The sequence below is a fragment of the Macaca thibetana genome, chromosome 1 (genome assembly GCF_024542745.1).
Source record: "Macaca thibetana thibetana isolate TM-01 chromosome 1, ASM2454274v1, whole genome shotgun sequence".
Classification (NCBI taxonomy): Eukaryota; Metazoa; Chordata; class Mammalia; order Primates; family Cercopithecidae; genus Macaca; species Macaca thibetana.
The window spans coordinates 38690618-38712040 of record NC_065578.1 but is presented as its reverse complement, the minus strand read 5'-3'; the positions used below and the strand labels follow the sequence as shown (position 1 = coordinate 38712040).

Genomic DNA, 21423 nt, shown 5'->3' with positions numbered 1-21423 from the left:
CCTGGGCCTCTCACCCTTTTCCTTACTTCTGACTCCCTTTCCATCAGTGAGCAAATTCCTCCTGAGGCTCTACTGGTCCCTGGAGTTGCGTGGGGTGCCCTCTCTCATGGACCTGCCCCTCTTTTTTTCTGTTTATTTTTTCCCCTTAGAGATGGGGTCTCACTCTGCTGCCCAGGCTGGAGTGCACTGGTGCAATGAAGGCTCACTGCAGCCTTGACCTCCCGGGCTCAGGTGATCCTCCCACCTCAACTTCCTGAGTAGCTGCTATTATAGGCTATTACTGTGCCTGGCTGACGTGCCCCCTTTTTAAACCTGCTTCCGCAACCCTCCACCCCAGACACTTCCCAGTCCATGGCATCCTGCCCTTGCCTCTGCCTCCCTTGCCTCTGTTCATTCATCCCAAGGCATCTGTGACCTCCTGATCACACTTCTTTCCTCTTAGAGCCCCTGGACTGGTGACCAAGCCCTTTTTCTTGGCTCTTGGTTGCCTTGGTCCCTGGTGCTCCATTCTCGCAGGATTCTCCTCCTTCTTCCCAGAGAATCTTTGGTTATTGTTTCCCAGGGTCCTAGCCTAGGTTCCCCTCCCTTCTGGATCTGCACTAGCTCCTTGGGACAGCTATGTCATGTACCCCATGTCTTCAGCCACCAAATCTCTACTCCAGCCCAGACCTCTCCCTGGGTTCTCCTCTTGGGTGTGCCCTAGGTCTCACAAACAGCATGTCCATAGTGAGCTCCTTCCCTTCTCCAGTGTTTCCCATTGGTGCTCATCACCTTCATCCATTCAGTCACCCAGACAGGAACCCAGTCCTTATTGCCTGGCCTATTTTAAGAGTCTCCTAGGCCGGGCGCGGTGGCTCAAGCCTGTAATCCCAGCACTTTGGGAGGCCGAGACGGGCGGATCACGAGGTCAGCAGATCGAGACCATCCTGGCTAACCCAGTGAAACCCCGTCTCTACTAAAAAAATACAAAAAACTAGCCGGGTGAGGTGGCGGGCGCCTGTAGTCCCAGCTACTCGGGAGGCTGAGGCAGGAGAATGGCGTAAACCCGGGAGGCGGAGCTTGCAGTGAGCCGAGATCCAGCCACTGCACTCCAGCCTGGGCAACAGAGCGAGACTCCGTCTCAAAAAAAAAAAAAAAAAAAAAAAGAGTCTCCTGATTGGTCCACCCAGCTCTAATGCAGGATGCAGTGGTTACCAGCATGAATTCTGGCGCCAGACTGCCTGGGTAGAATCCTATTTCTACCACTTAGTAGCTGTGTGATTTGGGGTAAGTTACTTAACCTCCCTGTGTTTCAGGGTAACTTATGAAGAAAAGAGGTTTAATTGGCTCACGGCTCTGCAGGCTGTACAGGAAGCATAGTAGCAACTGCTTCTGGGGAGGCCTCAGGGAGCTTCCAGTCATGGTGAAAGGCAAAAGGGGTTGAACAGGCACGTCACATGGCAAAAACAGGAACAAAAGAGGAAGCAGGGGAGATGCCACACACCTTTAAACATCAGATCCGTGAAAACTCACTATCATGAGAACAGTACCAAGGGGATGGGACTAAACTATTCATGAGAAACCCACCTCCCTCACCTCCCACCAGGCCCTACCACCAACATTGGGGATTACAATTCAACAGGAGATTTGGATGGGGACAGAGATCCAAACCATATCACCATTCCGTTGATATTCCATGCTTGTTCCTACCTCAGGGCTTTCCACTTGCTGTTCCTTCTGCCTGGAATCCTCTTCCCTCAGATCTTCTCAGATTCCCTCTCTCCATTCGGGTCTTTGCATAATGATTCATCCTCAGAGAGGATCTCCTGACCCCTAAGTAAAATAGCCACCAATCCCCCAGTTACCCTATGTCTCTACCTCACTTTATCTTATTTCACAGCATCAATTAATATCACTAACATTACATTATATGTGTTGCTATATGTTCATTGCCCAAAGCTCTGGCCCCTGCAATGTGAGAATGGCCCAATCCGAATGGCAAGAAGACTCTCGTGGGTGGGTGGACAAGGCAGAAAGTGGTTGGGGATGAAGCTGGAGAGATGGGCAGGGGCCCGAGCTTAAGGGATGGTACCTCAAGTGTGCCCTGGACTGTCCTGGCATGATTATTAGTATTGCCTCCTTTCACTCTCGTAGGTGCCCAGGTTATTACAGCCATTCTGTGTATAGGGCATGGTAAGCAGTTGGCATTTTATTTCAAATGGGATGTGAAGCATGTGGACGGTTTTGAGCAGGAAGTGACATGATCTGACTGGCATTTAAAAGGATCATGACCAAGTCCTTGAAACACTCTTTTGGCTCCTGCCCACACCCACACACACACACTCCACTCTCCTCCACTGCCCTTTCAGTCTTCTCTGGCAGCTCTTTCTCTTCTACAACCTTTAAATCTTGGGAGTTTCTCCAGACTAGTGGTTCCCAGCTGGGGGCGATTTCTCCCCCAAGGGACATTTGGTATTTTATCTGGAGATATTTCTGATGGTCACAACTGGAGCGGGTATAACTGACCTCCAGTGGGTAGACGTCAGGGAGGTTGCTTACCATTCTACAATCCACAGAACAGCCCTGCACAATACAGAATGATCTGGCCCAAAATGCCAGTAGTCTCGAGGTTAAGAAATCCTGCACCAGATTAGTACCATCCAATAGGAACATCATGGGAGCTGAATAAGCAGTTTAACATTTTCTAGTAGTCACATTTTTAAAAACCTAAAAAAAAAACAAGGGAAGTTAATTTTACTAATATATGTTATTTAATCCAATATTTATAAAATATTATCATTGCAACATGTAATCATAACAAAAAATATCAATGACATAGTTGACACTTAAAAAAATTCTGGTGTGTATTTCATACTCACTGCACATATAGCAATTCAGACCAGTCACATTTCAAGTACTTAATAGCCATAGGGGGTTCGTGGCTATTATATTGATGGCATAGCTCTAGGGTCAGTACTACATAATATATCACAATGTTTAAGAGCTGCATAATTGGCTGGGTATAGTGGCTTACTCCTGTAATCTTAACACTTTGGGAGGCCAAGGTGGGAGGATTGCTTGGCCCCAGGAGTTGGAGACCAGCCTGGGCGACATAGTGAGATCTCATCTCTACCAAAAAAGAGATGGAGAGTCGCTCTGACGCCCAGGCTGGAGTGCAGTGGCGCAATCTCGGCTTTTTTTTTTTTTGAGATGGAGAGTCGCTCTGTGGCCCAGGCTGGAGTGCAGTGGCGCAATCTCGGCTCACTGCAAGCTCCGCCTCCCGGGTTCACGCCATTCTCCCGCCTCAGGCTCCCGAGTAGCTGAGACTACAGGCGGCCGCCACCACACCTGGCTAATTTTTTGTATTTTTAGTAGAGATGGGTTTTCACCGTGTTAGTCAGGATGGTCTTGATCTCCTGACCTCGTGATCTGCCCACCTCAGCCTCCGAAAGTGCTGGAATTACAGGCATGAGCCACCGTGCCCGGCAAAAAAAAATTTTTTTTAATTAGCTGAGCATGGTGGTATACACCTGTAGTCCTAGCTATTCGGGAAGCTAAGGTAGGAGAATCACCTGAGCCAAGGAATTCAAGGTTTCAGTGAGCTATGACAGCACCACTACACTCTAGCCTGGTGACAGAGCAAAACCTTGTCTTTATTTTAAAAAGAAGGGGGAGTGCTGTGTAAGGTAATAAAGCCTAATGTTTTGGCTCTGGAACTGAACTGCCTTGTTAAATTCCAGCCTTTCCATTTATTGCCTGTTGGCCTTAGGTAGAGTTACTCTACCTCTCAGCCGTCGTTTCTCACTTGTAAAGTGGGGATTATAATATTACTACTTTATAGAGTTGTCAAGGATTAAATGAGTTCATATTTACAAAACACTTAGAATAGTTTCAGGTTTTATAATAAGTGCTCACCAAATGTTAAGTATTTAGCTAGGCTCCTGCTCTGTCTCCATCCACGTTTTCTGAGTGATCCCATCTGCTCCCATAGCTTTAAATGCCATCAATTACCTAATGACGTCCAAATTTAATATCCAGCTGAGACCCTTTTCTGAACTCCAGACCCTCTATTTAACTGTGCACTATATTTTGATGATCCAAGACATCTCACATGAAATGTCCACCACGGAGCCCTTGACCTTCCCCTGCAAATCTGCTTTTCTTCCAATCTTTGCTATCTCAGTCGGTTACACAGGGCAGACATCCAGGAGGCTTTCTTGACTTCTGCCTTTCCAGGGAATGCATAGCGCATGGATTGTGCAACTTCTCTGTTGGTTGAGGTTTCCACTGACTGGCATGTGCCTGCAGAAGTGATGTGAGTACTGAGGGCATTTGGAATGAGAGTCCATAGTTGTGGCTGGGGCGACCACCAGGGCTTCCTGGTACTGATCGCTCATGACAGTTGCGACTACCAGTATGTATTTGTAAGTCTGTCTGTGTGTATGTATTTGCATACCTGGCCACCTGGTTGTGTCTGTGGATGTGTGTGGAAGGGGGCACAGGAACGTTCTTTCCCATCAAGTAATCAAGTGTCCCCCAGCAAGCAGGCCTTGCTGTGGGGGTGGAAGCACAGTTATTCTCAGATGACCAACCCCATTCTCCCACTTGAAAGGGTGACTTCCCTCAGGGCCTGACCTGGTAGCGGGCAAAAAGGAAGACTTCTCTCATGTCTAACCCAGCACACCAAGACCTCCTCTATCTCCTCTTCCCTGCCCAAGAAGTCCACCTCCAGGATGCTCTCATGCAGCTTCCTCTGGAGCCTTGGGAGCTTCCCTGAGGTACTGGGCGCCTGAGGATGACCGGTGGAATCTGAGAACTTCCCACGAGTCCCCCTCCCTAAGGACAGGGCAGCTAGAGCCCTCCCTGAGTGAACAGGTTGGTGTGTTGTCAGAAGCAGAGGCCCCAGGAAGAGAGGCTGGAGGGTGTCTCCTCTTTTCCTCTCCTTCTCCCACTTTGAGGCCCTGCCAGAGCGTCTAGAAGGAGCCCTTTCCTGGCCTCCTGGCCTCCTGGCCGCCCAGGACAACTCGACCTCTGGTGAACTGGGAACTGGGAACTGATTCCCAGGGACAACCCACCACTGCCACCAAGCCAGGCCTTTAGGGACCTCGGCCAGAGCCCAGCTTTCTCAGACGCTGTGGCCACAACTTCAGCCGTCCCTTTTGGGGGTGACTGCCACCTCTCAGAAGTGTGTCTTCCCCTTGCCCCCACCACACTATTCCACTTGCTTCGGGCCCCTATGGAGGAGCTGCTGGGGAATTCTTGTTGAGGATCAGGCCCCAGCCACCCCGACTAACCTCGACAAACGATGTGTCTGCTGCCTCCAGAACACCAGGAGGCAGGAGCGCGCGGGGTTGACCCTTGCGGAATCCCAGGCATCAAAGCGGCGCCTCTACAGGCCAGCAGCGCCCAGGTGACCCAGGGACAGACGGGGACTCCTGGCTTCCCCGCCGGGCTTCCCAGGGCACCTGCCCAAGGCCACCCAGCGCGCGGCAGCCGAGACAGCGGAGCACGGCCGGACCTCCCAGCCGTCGGTGAAGGCGGCGACCGCCCAGGGCCTTCCCACGGCTCGGCGGCGCGTCACCGCGGGGGCGAAGGGGCGCCTGGGCGCCCGGGGCTGCGGCGCAGGAAAGGGCCCTGGGAAAGGGCGGCGGCGGTGCCCCTGAGGCGGGGCCGGGGCGGGGCCGGGGCGGGGCCCGACTTCCCGACTGGGAGCCCTAGCCGCGGGGCTGAGACCCGGGAGCCTGCGTTCGCCATGAAGCGACCCAAGGAGCCGAGGGGCTCCGACGGCGAGTCCGATGGACCCATCGACGTGGGCCAAGAGGGCGAGCTGAGGTAAGGGCCGGGATGCGGGGACTGAGCACGCGGAGGGCGAGCGAGGTGGGGGTCGGTCCGACGGGCTCGCGGAGCAGGCGGGCCAGCCCTCCAGCACCGCCTGGGCAGAGGCGGGTGAGCGCGGGGCCACAGGTGTCGGCGTGTGGGGCGTGGGTGGGCTGTGCCTTTACACGCATGAGTGCCTGGATCCTGTGCGCTCTCCGTCGTGCAGGGCTGGGGATGCTGGCACGGAGGTAGAGTTCAGCTCGGGGGATCTGGTGGCTAGTGGGTTATCATCTATCGGTTGAAGTGGCCTAGGGGAGGCCACTGGCAAGGAGTTTTCCCTGGAGATTCTAGAAAACTCTCATAGACTGATGGTACCCTAGCCCCGGTCCGGAATCTGCTGACGATGCAGAGTAACCCCATTCTTTCCCAATTTTATCCTAGTTTGGATGTAGTTTTCATGTAGTCCACAAATTATTTCAGGAAGAAGAAAACTTGTCCTCCTTTGAGCAAACTGGACTTTGGATTTAGGATCTTAGTATTGAAGAAAATAATAAGCGACTTGCAAGGGCCTAGACTCCATTTCCAGTGTGCCTCCTATCGTGACCCCCTGCTGCCAGTGTCTTTCAGCTCCTGGTAGACAGTCTGACCTGCTTCAAACCCGTCGAACAAATTGCACTTATATAGTTCTGCTACCTCGCAGTTCTGTGAACTGTCTAAGCTTCAGTTTACTTATCTGTTAAATAAGCATTAATAATAGAACTAAATTCATAGAAGTATTGGGAAAACCAAATGAGGTAAAGTATGTCAAGGGCTTAGCACAGCACATGCTTAGGCACACACCATGTGATTCCCAGCACCCTGAAAGAGCTGCAGGGCTGATTGGGAGTCTGAAGACCTGGGTCTCAGCCCCAAATCTGCCACCAACTCACTACGTGGTCTTGGGCCATTGGTTTCCCTGACAGAGTCTGTCCTGAGTCTGTTTCCCCACCAGTAAAACAAAGACAGCAGTGGAAAAGAAAGGAATACTTCATCTCTCTTGGCTCATCCAGACTTAACTCTCTCGAACAGAATTGGAGGGGAATTCAGTTAATCCTTCCTTCCTTCCTTCCTTCCTTCCTTCCTTCCTTCCTTCCTTTCTTCCTTCCTTCGTTCCTTCCTTCCTTCCTTCCTTCCTTCCTCTCTTCCTTCCTCTCTCTCTCTTTCTTTCTTTCTTTCTTTTTTGACACAGTCTCACTCTGTTGCCCATGCTGGAGTGCAGTGGCATGATCATAGCTCATGGCAACCTTGATCTCCCGGGCTTAAGTGATCCTCCTGCCTTGGCCTCCCAAAGTGTTGGGATTACAGACGTAAGCCAGTGTGTCGGGCCCAGCTAATTCTTAGGAATTCTTAGGGATATTTTGGAGGACATTTTGTAATTTTAGTGCTCTCCAGTTTTCTGAGATCCAGGGATCCTGCCTCAGTCACAAATCCCAGGAAAATGCCATAACAGATATTCCTCTTGCATCCTGTACATTTGTTTTTAGGGTGTATAATACAATTTGCTATGCAACATATCAGCCTTTCTTAATTGTTTAACAGAAACTGCTATTTAGAGAAGCAGTTATCTTAGCGTGCCTGTTAAGGGCCAGGAAAGGGCACAGCACCATGTGGTGGTGTTGGAGCGGGGTCTCAAATTCAATGGCATTGGGTCTTCATAGATTAGAGGCACAAAATTGATGCCAGAGAACTAGGCTGATCAGAGCTGGCTTCTGTCCTCCACGAGTTTGCAGCCCAGTCAGTGACCTGCCAGGTCATAAAAACACCATGGACAGGATGGAAAGGAGACAGACTCTGGGCTGTGAGGGCACGTAAGCAAGGAGAGGTCACTCTCAACCAAAGATGGCAAGGAGGGCTTCTTGAAGATGGTGGCATCTGGGCAGCTGCTCACATGAGGCAAAAAGGATCACTGGGCATTTTTTTCCTATACATATAGCATTTCCTATATATACAGAGCCCATTTTTAGACACTGTCCTTAGAGGAGCAGACCCCTCTGAGGAGAGAAAGCAGTTGGACATCTGGCAGAGGCTGACTTATAGACGCCTCTTTGTAGCACTCACCAAAGGGCCCTCCCCGCCAGCAGACATCAATGCTTCAATTCAGGGAGCACTGAACGATGCCTGCTGTGGCCCAGACCCCGGGCTGGGCATAGGGGGGCCAGATGTATCCTGCTCAGCCTCTGCCCTCAGGGAACTCTCAGGGAAGAAGAGCTTCATGTACACAGAAAGCAGATAAACACTGACAAGGGCTGCAGGACAGAGGCAGCCAGTCTCTCAGGGTCAGGGGCAGGGCGCAAATCCCCCACACTCAGAAATATGAGAGTAAAAAGCAGTGGGTGTTCCACCGTCACTGTGGGCATCTGCCTGGTGGCAGTCCTGCCACATCTGTGAAACTTACCCACAGAGCTCTCATCTGAACCTGGCCCGCTGACACAGGATGAGTCTAAACTGAGAGGACAGCCTCTCCTCTCCCTTTGCAAATGTCTAATGAGCACCTGCCACATGTCAGACCCTGGATCAGGGTCCTCTTCCTGAACAATATAAGGTGGTGGCCTTGGAGTCAGATAGACCTGAGTTTGAATCTTACCACCATTAACTTTGGCCAGTTACTTTTACACCTTTCTGAACCTCAGTTTTCTCCCTTTCAAAATGGGAATGCATTAGCATTCCTGCCTCACAGGATAAGGTTTGATGAAGTAATGTACATAAAGTTACATAACTCCCTGCTTTGATACAAAGTAACTTCCAGTAAATGTTGCTGTCAAAGCGGTCACCATTCAGTTGGGGGGGCAACATATTTATGAGACAGCATGGTCTAATGAAAAGACCAGAAGTCTGAAGACTGGACTTACTGGAGTGATTCTTAACTCCGGTCTCTGTCACTCCACCTGTAAAATGATTATTTTTCCTAAATGTGAAGTGACCCAAATACTACTTCACTCACAGGGCTATTGTGCAATAAATTAGACAAATAGATGTGGAAGTGCAGTATAGAACAAAAAGTACTGGCTCCAAGATCTACATGACGGGATGATGAATATATGGGGTGCACTGGCAAAAGCCCCAGATTAAAAGCCACTTAAGACTGGGTGCAGTGGCTCATGCCTGTAATCCCAGCACTTTGGGAGGCCGAGATAGGCAGATCACGAGGTCAGGAGATGGAGACCATCCTGGCTAACACGGTGAAACCCCGTCTCTACTAAAAATACAAAAAATTAGCCAGGCATGGCGGCATGTGCCTGTAGTCCCAGTTACTCAGAAGGCTGAGACAGGAGAATCACTTGAACCTGGAAGGCAGAGGTTGCAGTGAGCTGAGATCCCACCACTGCACTCCAGCCTGGGTGACAGAGTAAGACTCCATCTCAAAAAAAGAAAAAAAAAAAAAAAGCCACCAGACACTAGAACTGCCTGTAGTTCTGGATTTTCTTCTAATTTGCTATGTGACCTGGGGAAGATCCCTTCCGCTCTGAGTTTCCTCATTTTACAAATGGACTCAGTTCTCTCTGAGATCCCTTCATTTGGGACATGGTGATTCTGCCTTTGGCTGACACAAAATGATTAGGGTCATCTGCAAGGGTTCCACGGGGGAGTTCCCAGGGGAAGTCAGCACTGAGGGTGGTCGGGACCACCTGGAAAGCTTCCGTGCTATAAGAGACTGCCCCAGAATTCTGGCCAGGAGCCACTAGAGGCCTATGGAGCAGATCTTGATGGTCAACGTATCTTCTCTGGGTCCATGAAAATCTCTGTCATTTTCAGATTCTCAGACAAGAGAATCCCACACCTCCTCCCACTGTCAGGGCCAGATCATGGGCTGGAAGGGAGCTCTGGCTGGGCTCTTGGGAACTTTAAAAATAAGGGGTCTGGAAGGCTATTCAGACAGACAGGAAGTAGGAATTAGAAGGGAAACAATGCTGAAGTGGAGCCAGAAGATGCGGATTCCCTGCTGGCTTTGCTCCTTAGCAGCTGGGTAGGCTGGGCAAGCTGCTTTAGCTTCCTGAAGCTCAGCATTCTCATCCGTAAGATGGGCTTTTGTAAGGCTCAAAGGAGGGAAAGACACATAATGTTGCCAAGAAAACTGTAATGTGAGGCTTGCCTCTGAGATATGGGGGGAGGAGAAGGGGGGAATAATACAACAGGGAGAAGCTGACCAGGAGATTGGAAAAAGGGATGGCAGCACTGCTTTGCCCTGAAAAGGGTGCGTCAGCCTCCAACAGTTGGTCCCAGCGGAGGGATCAGGCTGAGAGGCAGTGACGTGCGCGAGGCTAACCCAATACCCGAAGAGACGCTTTATCAAGCTGGGGGGAACAAAGGTCATGTTTCTTAGTGTGTCTTGGCTCCTGGGGCTTGTCCCCAGTGAACCAGTGAGGCTTTGTAAACAAGCTGCCCCATAGATCTCAGGATCTGGCCATCTGAGCCTGGACCTAGCTTGCTGGGCCCTCCCTCCTAGGAGCTATTACAAACTTCTTACCAGGTCTGCTTGTCCAGATGTTTGGGTGGGAGATATCCTTTTCCAGATGTGTCTGGACAAAGCCAGGGACATAGCAGTAGGATTTGACAAATGCTATCTGGTCTCTTCTGCAACCTTCTCTGAGCAGTTGATGAAAATGATCCAAATTCAAATGCCAAAAAGGTAGTCACATGGGCTGGGACCTTTCTGGTAAGTCATTTATGCCCCCATTCCACAAAGTCCTAGGCCGTAGATTTTATGGTGCTTAAGTCTCTGTTCCCCAGTGATGCCAAATACATGGGTGAGAGAAGAAAGCTCTACCATGAGTTCTGCTGTATTCAAAGCTGCAATAGTGAATGTAACAGACATGGCTCATGGCCTCATGGAGCTTACGGATTTGTTGGAGAGATAGACATCAATCAAATAACCATATAAAACAACAAATTGGCATAAATGCTGTGAAAGCAGGGTGCTAGGAGAGTATTGAGCAGGGGATACTAGTAGGAGGAGGAATGTTAGAAAAGGCTCCCCAGGGAGGTGCCATCTGAGTTGAGATCTGATGGATTATAGAAGTTATGGGTCAAAGGGACTGGGGCTTGGGGTGATGGGTGAACCAGAGATGGTGGACCTAGGCTAGGGGACAGTATGTGCAACTGCAGAAGGAGTTAGTGCATTCATAGGCTGGAGCATACAGAGGAAGAGGGTTGAGTCTGGAGGGGTTGACAGGGGCCAGTTGGACCACCTGAAAGATGGTGGCCTTGATCTTAAAAAACATTGGGGCCAGGCATGGTGGCTCATGTCTATAATCCCAGCACTTTAGGAGGCCGAGGCGGGCAGATCACCTGAGGTCAGGAGTTCAAAACCATCCTGGCCAACATGGTGAAACCCCATCTCTACTAAAAATGCAAAAATTAGCTAGACATGGTGGTGGGTGCCTGTAATCCCAGTTATTTTGGAGGCTGATGCAGGAGAATCACTTGAACTGGGTGGCAGAGGTTGCAGTGAGCTGAGATCATGCCAGTGCACTCCAGCCTGGGCAACAGAGTGAGACTACAATCTCAAAAAACAAACAAACAAACAAACAAACAAACAAAAACACACTGGGGAGCCACGGAGGAGTTTTAAGTGAGTGATATGATCAGATTTAAATGATCACTCTGCCTGCAGTGTGGAGATAGGCTTGTAGAGAGTCAAAGAGGTTGTAAAAGCACCCAACAAGAAGCTCTTGCAGTCATCCAGATGAACAATGATAGAGGCGTAGCATTGAGAGCAGTGGCGGAGAGGAAGAGGACAGACGTGAGATATATTTTAGACATAGTGTGGGCAGGTTTTGATGAGGTGGGGGCAAGGAGGAGGAGGAATCAAAGACAGCATCAGCTTTCCACCTTGCAGAAGCGGGGTACCTTCACTGAGATGGGGAACCCAGGGGCAGCAGGAGCAGGTGTGGGTGAAGTCCAGCTTGCAGGTTCCTGTTCAGATGTGTGGCGTTATGTCTTCCGAAATGGCAGGGGAGTCACCTTGTTTGTTGTTTGTTGGTGCAGTGTCTGCCCACTGGAGCTGAGCTGAGGGAGGGCTGGGGTCTGGCTGAGTGCACCACCACCCATCCAGGCCTGAATAAGGCCTTAGAAGTGTTGGCCAAATGAATGATGCCTCAGTGGACCCAGCGAATCCTCACCATTCTAAGAGAACTTCTGAAGCAGAAAACCTTAAGAAGGGTTAGCAGTTGGGCTGAAGATTATTTTGGTCAGAGTCTGGGCAGGAAAAGCTCCCCCCAGGGTTGAGCCTCTTCTCTGTAATGGGAGCTCCTGGGGTGTGAGCAAACATCCATCATTCAACCCGGGCTGCAGAAGGCGGGCACGGAGTGGGAGGAGTGGCCGAGGCTGGGGGGACGGGGCCTTCTGGGAGGCCAGGGCAGTGTCCCAGAGCATCCGAGAAGGGCCTGTGACCCAGATGCCGCCTCCCCTTCGCCCCCGGCCGCACCGCGTGGGAGGAGGCGGCAGCTGCAGGCGGGGCGGAGGGCGGGCGGCCGGCGCGCCCGGCCCGTGGGAAGCAGCGGCATCTGCTCTTTCCACGCTCGTTCCCAGCGGCTCCCTCTGAAACCCAACCCGCCCGGCCCAGCCCCGCCGCCGCCGGCCAGTGCCCTCGCCCGCCCCGCCCTCGGGGATCGGGTTGCAGGAGCCGGAGCTACCGCGCCGCGGTGCGCGGTTCCCCGACGGCCGCTGCGAGGGGCCAGGGGCGAGGGGCGAGGGGCGAGGCCGAGTAGGTCCAGACCAAGAGCCCAAAGTGGGCCCAGAGTGCTTGAGAGGACTTGACCTGGGTTGAAATGAGTCCCCGGGAAGAAGGGGAGAGCAAACTCCTCCTTCCAGGCCCGCCCTGCGGCTCCTCCTGTCCCGAGGTCGGCCCAGGCCAGGGAGACGGTCCCCCAGCCCTGAAAAATCAGCTTTTCTTTTCCTTTCCAGCCAGATGGCCAGGCCGCTGTCCACCCCCAGCCCTTCGCAGATGCAAGCCAGGAAGAAACGCAGAGGGGTGAGTGTCCGTCTCAGCCTCTGAGTTGCCCAACAAAGGGTTGCCATGAATCCCCTGCAGTCTGGCGGGGAGAACCTTGGGCAGAAACTTCACCATGAAGCTAACTGCCTGGGTTCAAATCCTTACTCTGGCACTAGCTATCAGGGTGATTCCCGGCAAGCCTCTTAACCTCTCTGAGCCTGATTTGCTCCTTTGTGTAACTGGAATAATGACAGGGCCCACCTCAAAGGGCTGCTTTGCAGATTAAGTGCATTAATGTAACAATAGCAGACAAACAATAGGCCATTATGATTGTTGTTCCAGCCTGCCCCCCATCCTATCTTCTGTCTCGTCTCTGAGTCCAGAATTTTCATCCCCCTCAGTGTGCCAGGGTCGGGGAGGGGACAGAAGGATCCCCACTTGCTGCTGTCATCTGTCCGTCCTGTTCAGCCCCACTTTCCTCCCAGGATGCAGCTGTGCTTCCGCACTGGGAGTCCAGACACTTGGGGTCTGGCAGAGAGCAGCCTGACACTCACTGACTGTAAGCCCTTAGGCAAACCACTTCCTTCCAGCCTTCATTTTCCTTATCTGTAAAATGAGGTCAAATCTGTCCTGCTCCCAGTGTTCTGCTACCATTATCGTGAGGGAAGAATGAGGGTATGTGAGTGCAAGGGCTCTACAGCTAGAGAGAGCAACACGTGGGACTCTCCACACCATCTCATGACCTCACAGCTGACAGGGTCTCCCTCCTGGCCCAGTGGGGGCCTCCAGGGCCTGCTCCTGCACCGTGGCTGGTGTCCTCATTCTGATTGGCTGTGCCCTGCTGTACCAGCGGTTAAACATCTTGAATATCACCCCTATAGACCAAGACAAGAGGTCTGAGTTGTCCTCCCAGCTCTGCACTTTCTTGCTGTGTGACCTTAAGCAAATCACTGTCCTTCTCTGGGCCTTGGTTTTCTCCACCATAAAGTAAGACTAGATTGATCTCCCTCACAAAAACACTGTGTGGGTAAATATGAGTTGATGTCCATCAAGGCACTTTGGAAACTGATGACGCACCTGTGAGTAACTTCTTGTCATGATTGTTTAGATCATAGAGAAACGGCGTCGAGACCGCATTAACAGTAGCCTGTCTGAATTGCGACGCTTGGTCCCCACTGCCTTTGAGAAACAGGTATGTGACACTGCTGATTGTGCTAGAGGAAACACTGTGTGGGTGGCAGATAAGGTTCGTTTCGCATGGCATCTCTCATTGATTGGTAGCAGCTGCCTGAGATGCTGTGTTCATTTACCAATATCTGTCACTGGCCAGGGTAAGAGGAATGGAAATTTATATTTAGGTGTCTCAGGTGGCTTTATGTCCATCATCCCATTGAATTGACTCCTCAGAATGATCCCGAAAGGTAGGGATTATTATGCCCATGGCACAGGTAAGGAAACTGAAGCACAGAGAGGTGAAGTAACTTATACCAGATCACACAGCTAGTAAAGAGCAGGGCACAGGACTATGTGATTCTCAAGCCCCCATCCGTCCGCACTACAGACATTTCCAGAATGATTTGAAAGTGGAACAGGCTGCTCAGGGAGTGAGCACTCTGCCATCGAGCATGTTAAGGTGGGGGAGCTACAGTGGGGAATCAGACAGTGGGCTCAGCCTAGGAGATTCTCACCCTATGCACCAAGGCATAGGTCACAGGTCCTCTGCCTTCCCTTATGCTGGTGAGAACAAGTCAGTCATCCCACAGATGTTCACTAAAACCGTCACAGGACCAGCCGTGAACTAGACCTAGTATCTGCCCTCAAGGGACTCCCATGGAGCGTCTGATCTTCAGGCTTCACCTGGGAGGCTTAGGAAGCATTTCCCAAGAGAGTAAAACAGGAAGAGAAGTAGTCTGGGGATAAGATGATGAGCTAGATCTTGGGCACAATGAGTCTGAAGTTGGATTCCCGGAAGAGCTGGTTTAAGAGGCATTCATTCTGAGGATGGCGGTTAAAGCCATGGAGGTGACAAGCCCCTCTGCAGGGCAGCAGAATGCGAAGTAACACAGAAGGGACACTACTGTGCTAAGAGATGGCAGATCAAGAGGCATGGTGAAAGGAGAGCCCAGAAACAGTGCTGTCGTGCAAGTCAAGGGAGGAGTGGTTTCAGGAAAGATGATCGGCAGCCGTACAGTGGACAGGTGGTCTGAGAGGAGAACTGAAAAGAATGTTCTAGATTTGGAGAATTTGGCCAAAGCAGAAGCCCAGTTGCAGGCAGCAGTGGAGTGTGAGGAAGGTGAGAAAATCAAGACATTGAGTGCTGATGACGCCGCACAGCGACATGGTCAGCTGGAGGCTCCACCCTTGTGTCTTCTGTACCCGCAGGGCTCTTCCAAGCTGGAGAAAGCCGAGGTCTTACAGATGACGGTGGATCACTTGAAAATGCTCCATGCCACTGGCGGGACAGGTACCCATGCTCTTCTCTTTCAGGCGTCATTCATACAACAAATATTTTGAGGCTGGGCCCTGGGGATACGTTGGTGAGCAAGTCCATACGCTGCCCACTCTGAGGAGCTGGGTCAATGGAGGGAACATTTGCAAAGCTTCTCTCTCGCCTTTCAGCATCTCCCTCTCCACTTCCAGGGTCTCCATTTGGCGCAACCTTTTCCTCAATTCAGCTCCCTCCAGTCTTAGACCTGGGAGGTGCTTTCTTCTGTAACAGACTGTTCCTGTGGGTCCCACCCTTCCCCAACCCAGGACCTCATTAAGGATTTGCCTGAATGAGCTAATTCTCACTGGGATCCCAATCTGACCCCATGAGCTCAGGGAGAAGCGTGGTATCCTACCCACTGGTCTAGCCTTCTGGGCTGTTGTGGGGTCCTTGGCGGTGCTGGGGTGACATATCATGCTCACCACAAATCTCAGGATTGTAGCAGGACACAAATTAACTCATTTTGTTATTTTAAGCCCATCAGTTACAACAAAGTAATGGAACAGTGGCTTTAAAGACACTCCCAGGCCGGGCATGGTGGCTCATGCTTGTAATCCCAGCACTTTGGGAGGCCAAGGCAGGCGGATCATGAGGTCAGGAGATCGAGACCATCCTGACTAACATGGTGAAACCCCGTCTCTACTAAAAATACAAAAAATTAGCTGGGCGTGGTGGTGGGCGCCTGTAGTCCCAGCTACTCGGGAGACTGAGGCAGGAGAATGGCGTGAACCCGGGAGGCGGAGCTTGCAGTGAGCCGAGATCCGGCCACTGCACTCCAGCCTGGGGGACAGAGCAAGACTCCATCTCAAAAAAAATTTTTAAAAGGCCGGGCATGGTGGCTCACGCCTGTAATCCCAGCACTTTGGGAGGCCAAGGCGGGCAGATTAGTAGGTTAGGAGATCGAGGCCATCCTGGCTAACACGGTGAAACCCCATCTCTACTAAAAAATACAAAAAATTAACCAGGCATAGTGGCGGGCGCCTGTAGTCCCAGCTACTCGTGAGGCTGAGGCAGGAGAATGGCGTGAACCCAAGAGGCGGAGCTTGCAGTGAGCCAAGATCGTGCCACTGAACTCCAGCCTGGGCAACAGCAAGACTCTGTCTCAAAAAAATAAAAAATAAATAAATAATAAAACTAAAAAAAGAACAGCAAACACAGAAAGGTGAGGGATTTGCTTGAACTTACATGGCTAAGTGTAGAGTAGAGTTGGTTCTTGCCCACAAGTTGACCTGGCTCCAAACGTAGTCTCCAGCTGAGCTGTTCCTCTGTGGGGGCCATGAACCAAGGACCAGATATTTGCTGCCATCGTCATGAGACCAGTGCTGACTGGGGTTGTTCTGTCTGTCTTTGCCCAGAAGGTGGTCAAGAGAGGAACAGGTATGGAGAGGCAGTGAGGATGTGAATACTTGTGCAGGAAGTTTACGTGGTTATCCATCAAAGAGAGGGTCCCTGGCCGAGCAGCTGAGGGTCACAGTGGGGTCTTGATTTCCAGATTGCCTTTTGAGCCAAGGGACAAACTCAGATGCCAACAGGGTCAAGCCAGTAATATAAGTGATAGCTAATTTTTCATTTATTCAGCATTTTCTGTGCACTATTTTAATTTCACCCTCACAACTCTATACAGTAGGCACTGCTATATCCCCATTTTACAGCTAAGGAAATTGAGGCACAGAGAGATAGAGACTTGTCCACAATGAGGCAGCTAGTTAAGTAGCTGACCCAGGATTTGAACCCAGCTCTCCTGGCCTCTGACGACCTCACACTTCACTGCTACACTATGCTGCCTTCTCCAAGGGGCCTCCTCACTCTGATGGCTGCTGCTGCCACCTCCCTTCCTGGGCATCTGCCCCTCTCAGCAGGCAGGGTTGTTCTATACCTTCAAGTGCACAACCTTTCATATCTGTCAAGTATTTACTTCAATGAAGTTATCTTGGCCACAAAGTTTTTTCTTTGCATTAATCATGAATTGTGATGCAAGCAATATTTTATATTTTATAATGCTTCATAGTTTAGTGAATTCATTTGATCATTATAACCCTCCACCCTCCACCCTCCACCCCAGACAGGGATTTTTGTTCTCACTCTGCAGATGGGGAGACGGGCTTAGAGAGTCAGGGTGACATGGCCAAGGCTGCCCAGGGAGTGAGTGGTGGAGGCAGGTCCAGAACTCAGACAGACAGACGGAGGCCCCTTGCTTCTCCCCACACCTGGCATGACCTTCATCACGCCTCCCTTTGCAGGATTCTTTGATGCCCGAGCCCTGGCAGTTGACTTCCGGAGCATTGGTTTTCGGGAGTGCCTCACCGAGGTCATCAGGTACCTGGGGGTCCTTGAAGGGCCCAGCAGCCGTGCAGACCCCGTTCGGATTCGCCTTCTCTCCCACCTCAACAGCTACGCAGCCGAGATGGAGCCTTCGCCCACACACGCTGGCCCCCTGGCCTTCGCTGCCTGGCCCTGGTCTTTCTTCCATAGCTGCCCGGGGCTGCCAGCCCTGAGCAACCAGCTCGCCGTCCTGGGAAGAGTGCCCGGCCCTGTCCTGCCCAACACCTCCTCTCCTGCTTACCCCATCCCAGCCCTCCGAACCCCTCCCATTCGCAGAGCCACAGGCATCATCCTGCCAGCCCGGAGGAATGTGCTGCCCAGTCGAGGGGCATCTTCCACCCGGAGGGCCCGCCCCCTAGAGAGGCCAGCGACCCCTGTGCCTTTAGCCCCCAGCAGCAGGGCTGCCAGGAACAGCCACATCACTCCCCTCCTGCGATCTTCCTCCCCCACACCCCCTGGTCCTATAGGGTCCGCTGCTTATGTGGCTGTTCCCGCCCCCAACTCATCCTCCCCAGGGCCAGCTGGGAGGCCAGGGGGAGCCATGCTGTACCACTCCTGGGTCTCTGAAATCACTGAAATCGGGGCTTTCTGAGCTGCCCCTTCATCACCCTGCCCCAGGAATAAGGAAGGTTCTTTTACCAGGAGCCCAAAAAAGGGCACTGCCTTTTCTGCTTTGCTTCCTGGACTGGCTCATATGTGAAGGCACATTCTCCAGCCATCAGAGGCCCCCTCCTCCTCCAGCCCATCTCTCCTCCTCGCTGTCATCCCAGCTTATCCACCCAGCTCTCCTGGAGCTGTTCTGGTCTCAGAGGCTTGGTTCCATTCCTCACCTGCACAGATGAGTCCTGGGAGTGACCCTCAGAGCTGCGCCCAGACCCCTCTCCTGCCCTCTGCACACCAGCAGGAGGCATGAACCTTGGGTCTGGGAAAAAGCTTTAACCCGAAGGGCACCAGGACCCAAGGCAGGCTGTTCCTTGGAGCGGTCAGACCCCAGTCAGGAGCAATGACTGACTGGCTGCAGCCTTCCCACGCCAAGAGGCTGGAACATAGTGTCTGCCTTGCTTCCTGGAGATAGTAACTGAGCAGGGGCCACAAAGAGGTCTCCTGGGAACCCTGTCTGCCCCTGCCCACCTGTCCTTGGGCCACACCATCACACTGAACCACAGGACAGACCCTTTCTCCACCACAGCCAAGGCCTGGAGACTGGGGGCCCAGCAGAGCCTGCTCCTACCCTCCTCCCAGCGGCAGACACCCATCCTCTCACTGGCTAACAGGTCCCTGCACACAGCTGGCCTGATAAACCCAGCTGGGAGGTTTCTAGGCAGCAGCAAAACTCTGTGACAGGGTGTCCTCACACCAGGCCTTGGACAGCTCTCCCAGACAGGAGCCAGGGTTGAGCAATGGAGAGCCCAGCCCCCCACGTCTTACAGTCACCATCCTCCAGGCGTGTGGTCCCTCCCCATTGGGTGCACACAGTGCAGAGGGGCCGTGGCCCCATGTGATGGTGTGCAGAGAGGAACCTCTTGGGATTCAGCACCAGACGTCTGTGCTGCCTGGTTTGCATCCGGCTCACAGAGCCCAGACTGCTGGAACAGCCAAGGGCTGTCAGGCTGGACAAAAATAACTGTGAGGAGGGGCAAGAGAAAAGATGATTCGAGGCACCTCGGCCCTTCAAGGTCATGCAACGGGTCGAGGGCCTGAGATCCTGTTCACCAGGACTCCACAGAGCTGGCTCTGCTCAGAGGCCATTTCATTCCTCAGCTCCACCCCAGGCCACTTTTTCTAATAGAGGAAACAAATGGTCCAGCGATCGTTCCCAGCAGAACAGTGGAGACTGGACTGACACCCAGTGGGACCAGTGTTGCCACACCAGTTGATAAAATGCAGAAACCCTTTTGTACTCACTGGTAAATATCTACTCCCCCAAGTGACTCCAAGTGCCCCCCGACTGCCTGGCACTTCCCCCAGGACTCCTACAATCTGGTTACTGCCTGGCAGATCCAAGGCTGTGGAGTCCCAGAGCCAGCAATTCACTGGTGCTCATTCCACACTGGTTAGATACTTCAGTTGTCACCCCTGGGAAGATTCTCTCACCTCCTCCCTTTGATGGAACCACCCTCCCCAGAGGCTGCATTGAGGAGACTCCATGGACTGAAAAGTGAGTTGCAGAAACCCTGGGGAAAAGAGCCCTTTCAAAGAGGTGGATAAGAGGGAGGAGATCATTTGAGTGTCCCAGAAAGCTATTTTGAAAAGACAAAATCCTCCAGGAGGGATACAGAGGAAAGCACCTCTTTCATTTTTAGTGTGAGCTAGTTCCATCAGACTGCTGTCCTCCTGGACCCATCTGAGATGTGCAGTAGCAAGGAGAGGGGGGATCATTTTAGAGAGTGGGTCATTGGCAGGGAGTGCTCCTGAGGGAGGCAGAGGGGAGACTGAGGTAGAAGGAAGACAGGACTCACACATGCTCCCAGGAGTGGGGACAGACAGAGGAGGTAACAGAAGGCAAAGGCCAGTTTCCCCTTTATCATGAAGGGGCCCACTCAGGACAGGAACAAGGACAACTCCTCCTCCTCTTCCTCTTCCTCCTCCTCCTCCTGCTGCTGCTGCTGCTCCTGGGATACCAGGTCAATGATGTAGTCTTGCAGTTTGGCAACTTCCTAGCCTGAGCATCCCTAGTGGGGCTGTGGGAAACACATTTCCACGTTGCATGTATGCAACTCCAGAGAATCTGTGACGCCACTGAAATGAGGTGGGAATGACCCAGCACTTTCAGCATCTTGGCTGAACTTGCTTTCATTGTCCCTGGGATATTGTGGAAGGAAGGGTGACTGTGTGATCTGATTCTGTGGTCAAGGACTTGCATCTTCTGTTTCTATCCCCAAGCCTTCCTGGGGTCTCCAACTCCTACCCCGTTGCAGCGGTTGTTGCGGACATCCAATAAAGCTTTTTTTAGTGCTTCTGGAAACTTCCAGTAGATTCTACCTCTAAACTATCTCTGGAGTCCGTCTACTTCTGTCTGCATCCACAGCCAGCCTGGCCAGGCCACATCAACTCCCCCAGATCAAAAAGGTCTTCCCTCTTGCTTTGTCAGTCAGTTCTCAGTAGCACCAGAGAGAACTTGAAAGCTGCAGGTCATATCATATCATCTCTTGTTTGAAAACCTCACTCTGTTACCCTGTTATTCTAAAGGTCTTCCTGTTTTGGTCCCAACCTCACTTCCAGCCTCATTTCTTGCCAGTCCCAGACTTGCTACCTGAGCTTCTGCCACCTGGCCTTCCTTCATTTCCTCGACATTCCAGCCTCGTTCCCACCTCCAGCACTTTGCATATGCTGTTCCCTTTGCCAAGAATGGTCTTCCCCTACCCTGTGCATGGCTGAGTTCTTCAGACCCTCAGGCCTTAGCTTCAGAGTTGCCTCCTCCAAGAGGCCTTCCTTAAACACTGTGCTTGAGTTCATCTATGACAAGGCCTCTGTTCTTTCCCTTCATGGGGAATTTGCCACTGCATATCCCTTTGTGTAATTTACTTGTTGGTTGACTGTCCCTCCCACTCGAGTGTAAGCTCATGAGGCCAGGTGCCATGCCTGGTTCACTCTCCACTCTGTACCCAGCATTGAGCACAGGGCCTGGCCCATAGCTGGCATTCAATAAATACTTGTTGAAGAAGTGAACTGAGAAGGTGAGAAATCTTCTGGACTCATGCTGTGAATGGTCCGGGCCCCTCTAGGGGGTGAACCCCCTGCTGGCCGACTTTGTGGGGAGGCTGCAGAGCAGAGTGAGAGCCAGGGCCAAGGGACTGGAAGTTCTGGCAAATGGCCAGGAGACCCTGGCCAAAGGCAAGTGCGAGTG

The 21423-nt window shown here is 52.0% G+C and overlaps 2 protein-coding genes across 3 annotated transcripts in view; one reads left to right on the top strand and one right to left on the bottom strand.

Moving 5' to 3' along the window:
* Nucleotides 1-21423, bottom strand: part of PPIE (peptidylprolyl isomerase E) — a 248219-nt gene that overhangs the window by 111941 nt on the left and 114855 nt on the right. The gene's annotated exons all lie outside the window — the stretch shown is intronic.
* On the top strand, nucleotides 5665-21249 carry HEYL (hes related family bHLH transcription factor with YRPW motif like). Of its 2 annotated transcripts, none has more exons than XM_050800168.1 (5): nucleotides 5665-5811; nucleotides 12739-12805; nucleotides 13875-13958; nucleotides 15149-15230; nucleotides 17495-21249. In XM_050800168.1, the coding sequence occupies exons 1-5, from the start codon at nucleotides 5732-5734 to the stop codon at nucleotides 18166-18168; spliced, it is 987 nt and encodes a 328-aa protein (XP_050656125.1). In that variant the 5' UTR covers nucleotides 5665-5731; the 3' UTR covers nucleotides 18169-21249. The 2 variants fall into 2 exon arrangements, with proteins under 2 accessions (XP_050656125.1, XP_050656126.1); XM_050800169.1 differs by lacking the exon at nucleotides 5665-5811 and adding an exon at nucleotides 12521-12538 and having other exon boundaries at nucleotides 17495-20541.

Excerpts from the sequence above, each read along its gene's own strand:
- HEYL (XM_050800168.1), top strand. The coding sequence starts at position 5,732 with ATGAAGCGACCCAAGGAGCCGAGGGGCTCCGACGGCGAGTCCGATGGA. Across the intron at positions 5,812-12,738 it reads GGCCAAGAGGGCGAGCTGAG|CCAGATGGCCAGGCCGCTGT; the intron begins GTAAGGGCCGGG and ends TTTCCTTTCCAG. Across the intron at positions 13,959-15,148 it reads CCACTGCCTTTGAGAAACAG|GGCTCTTCCAAGCTGGAGAA; the intron begins GTATGTGACACT and ends CTGTACCCGCAG.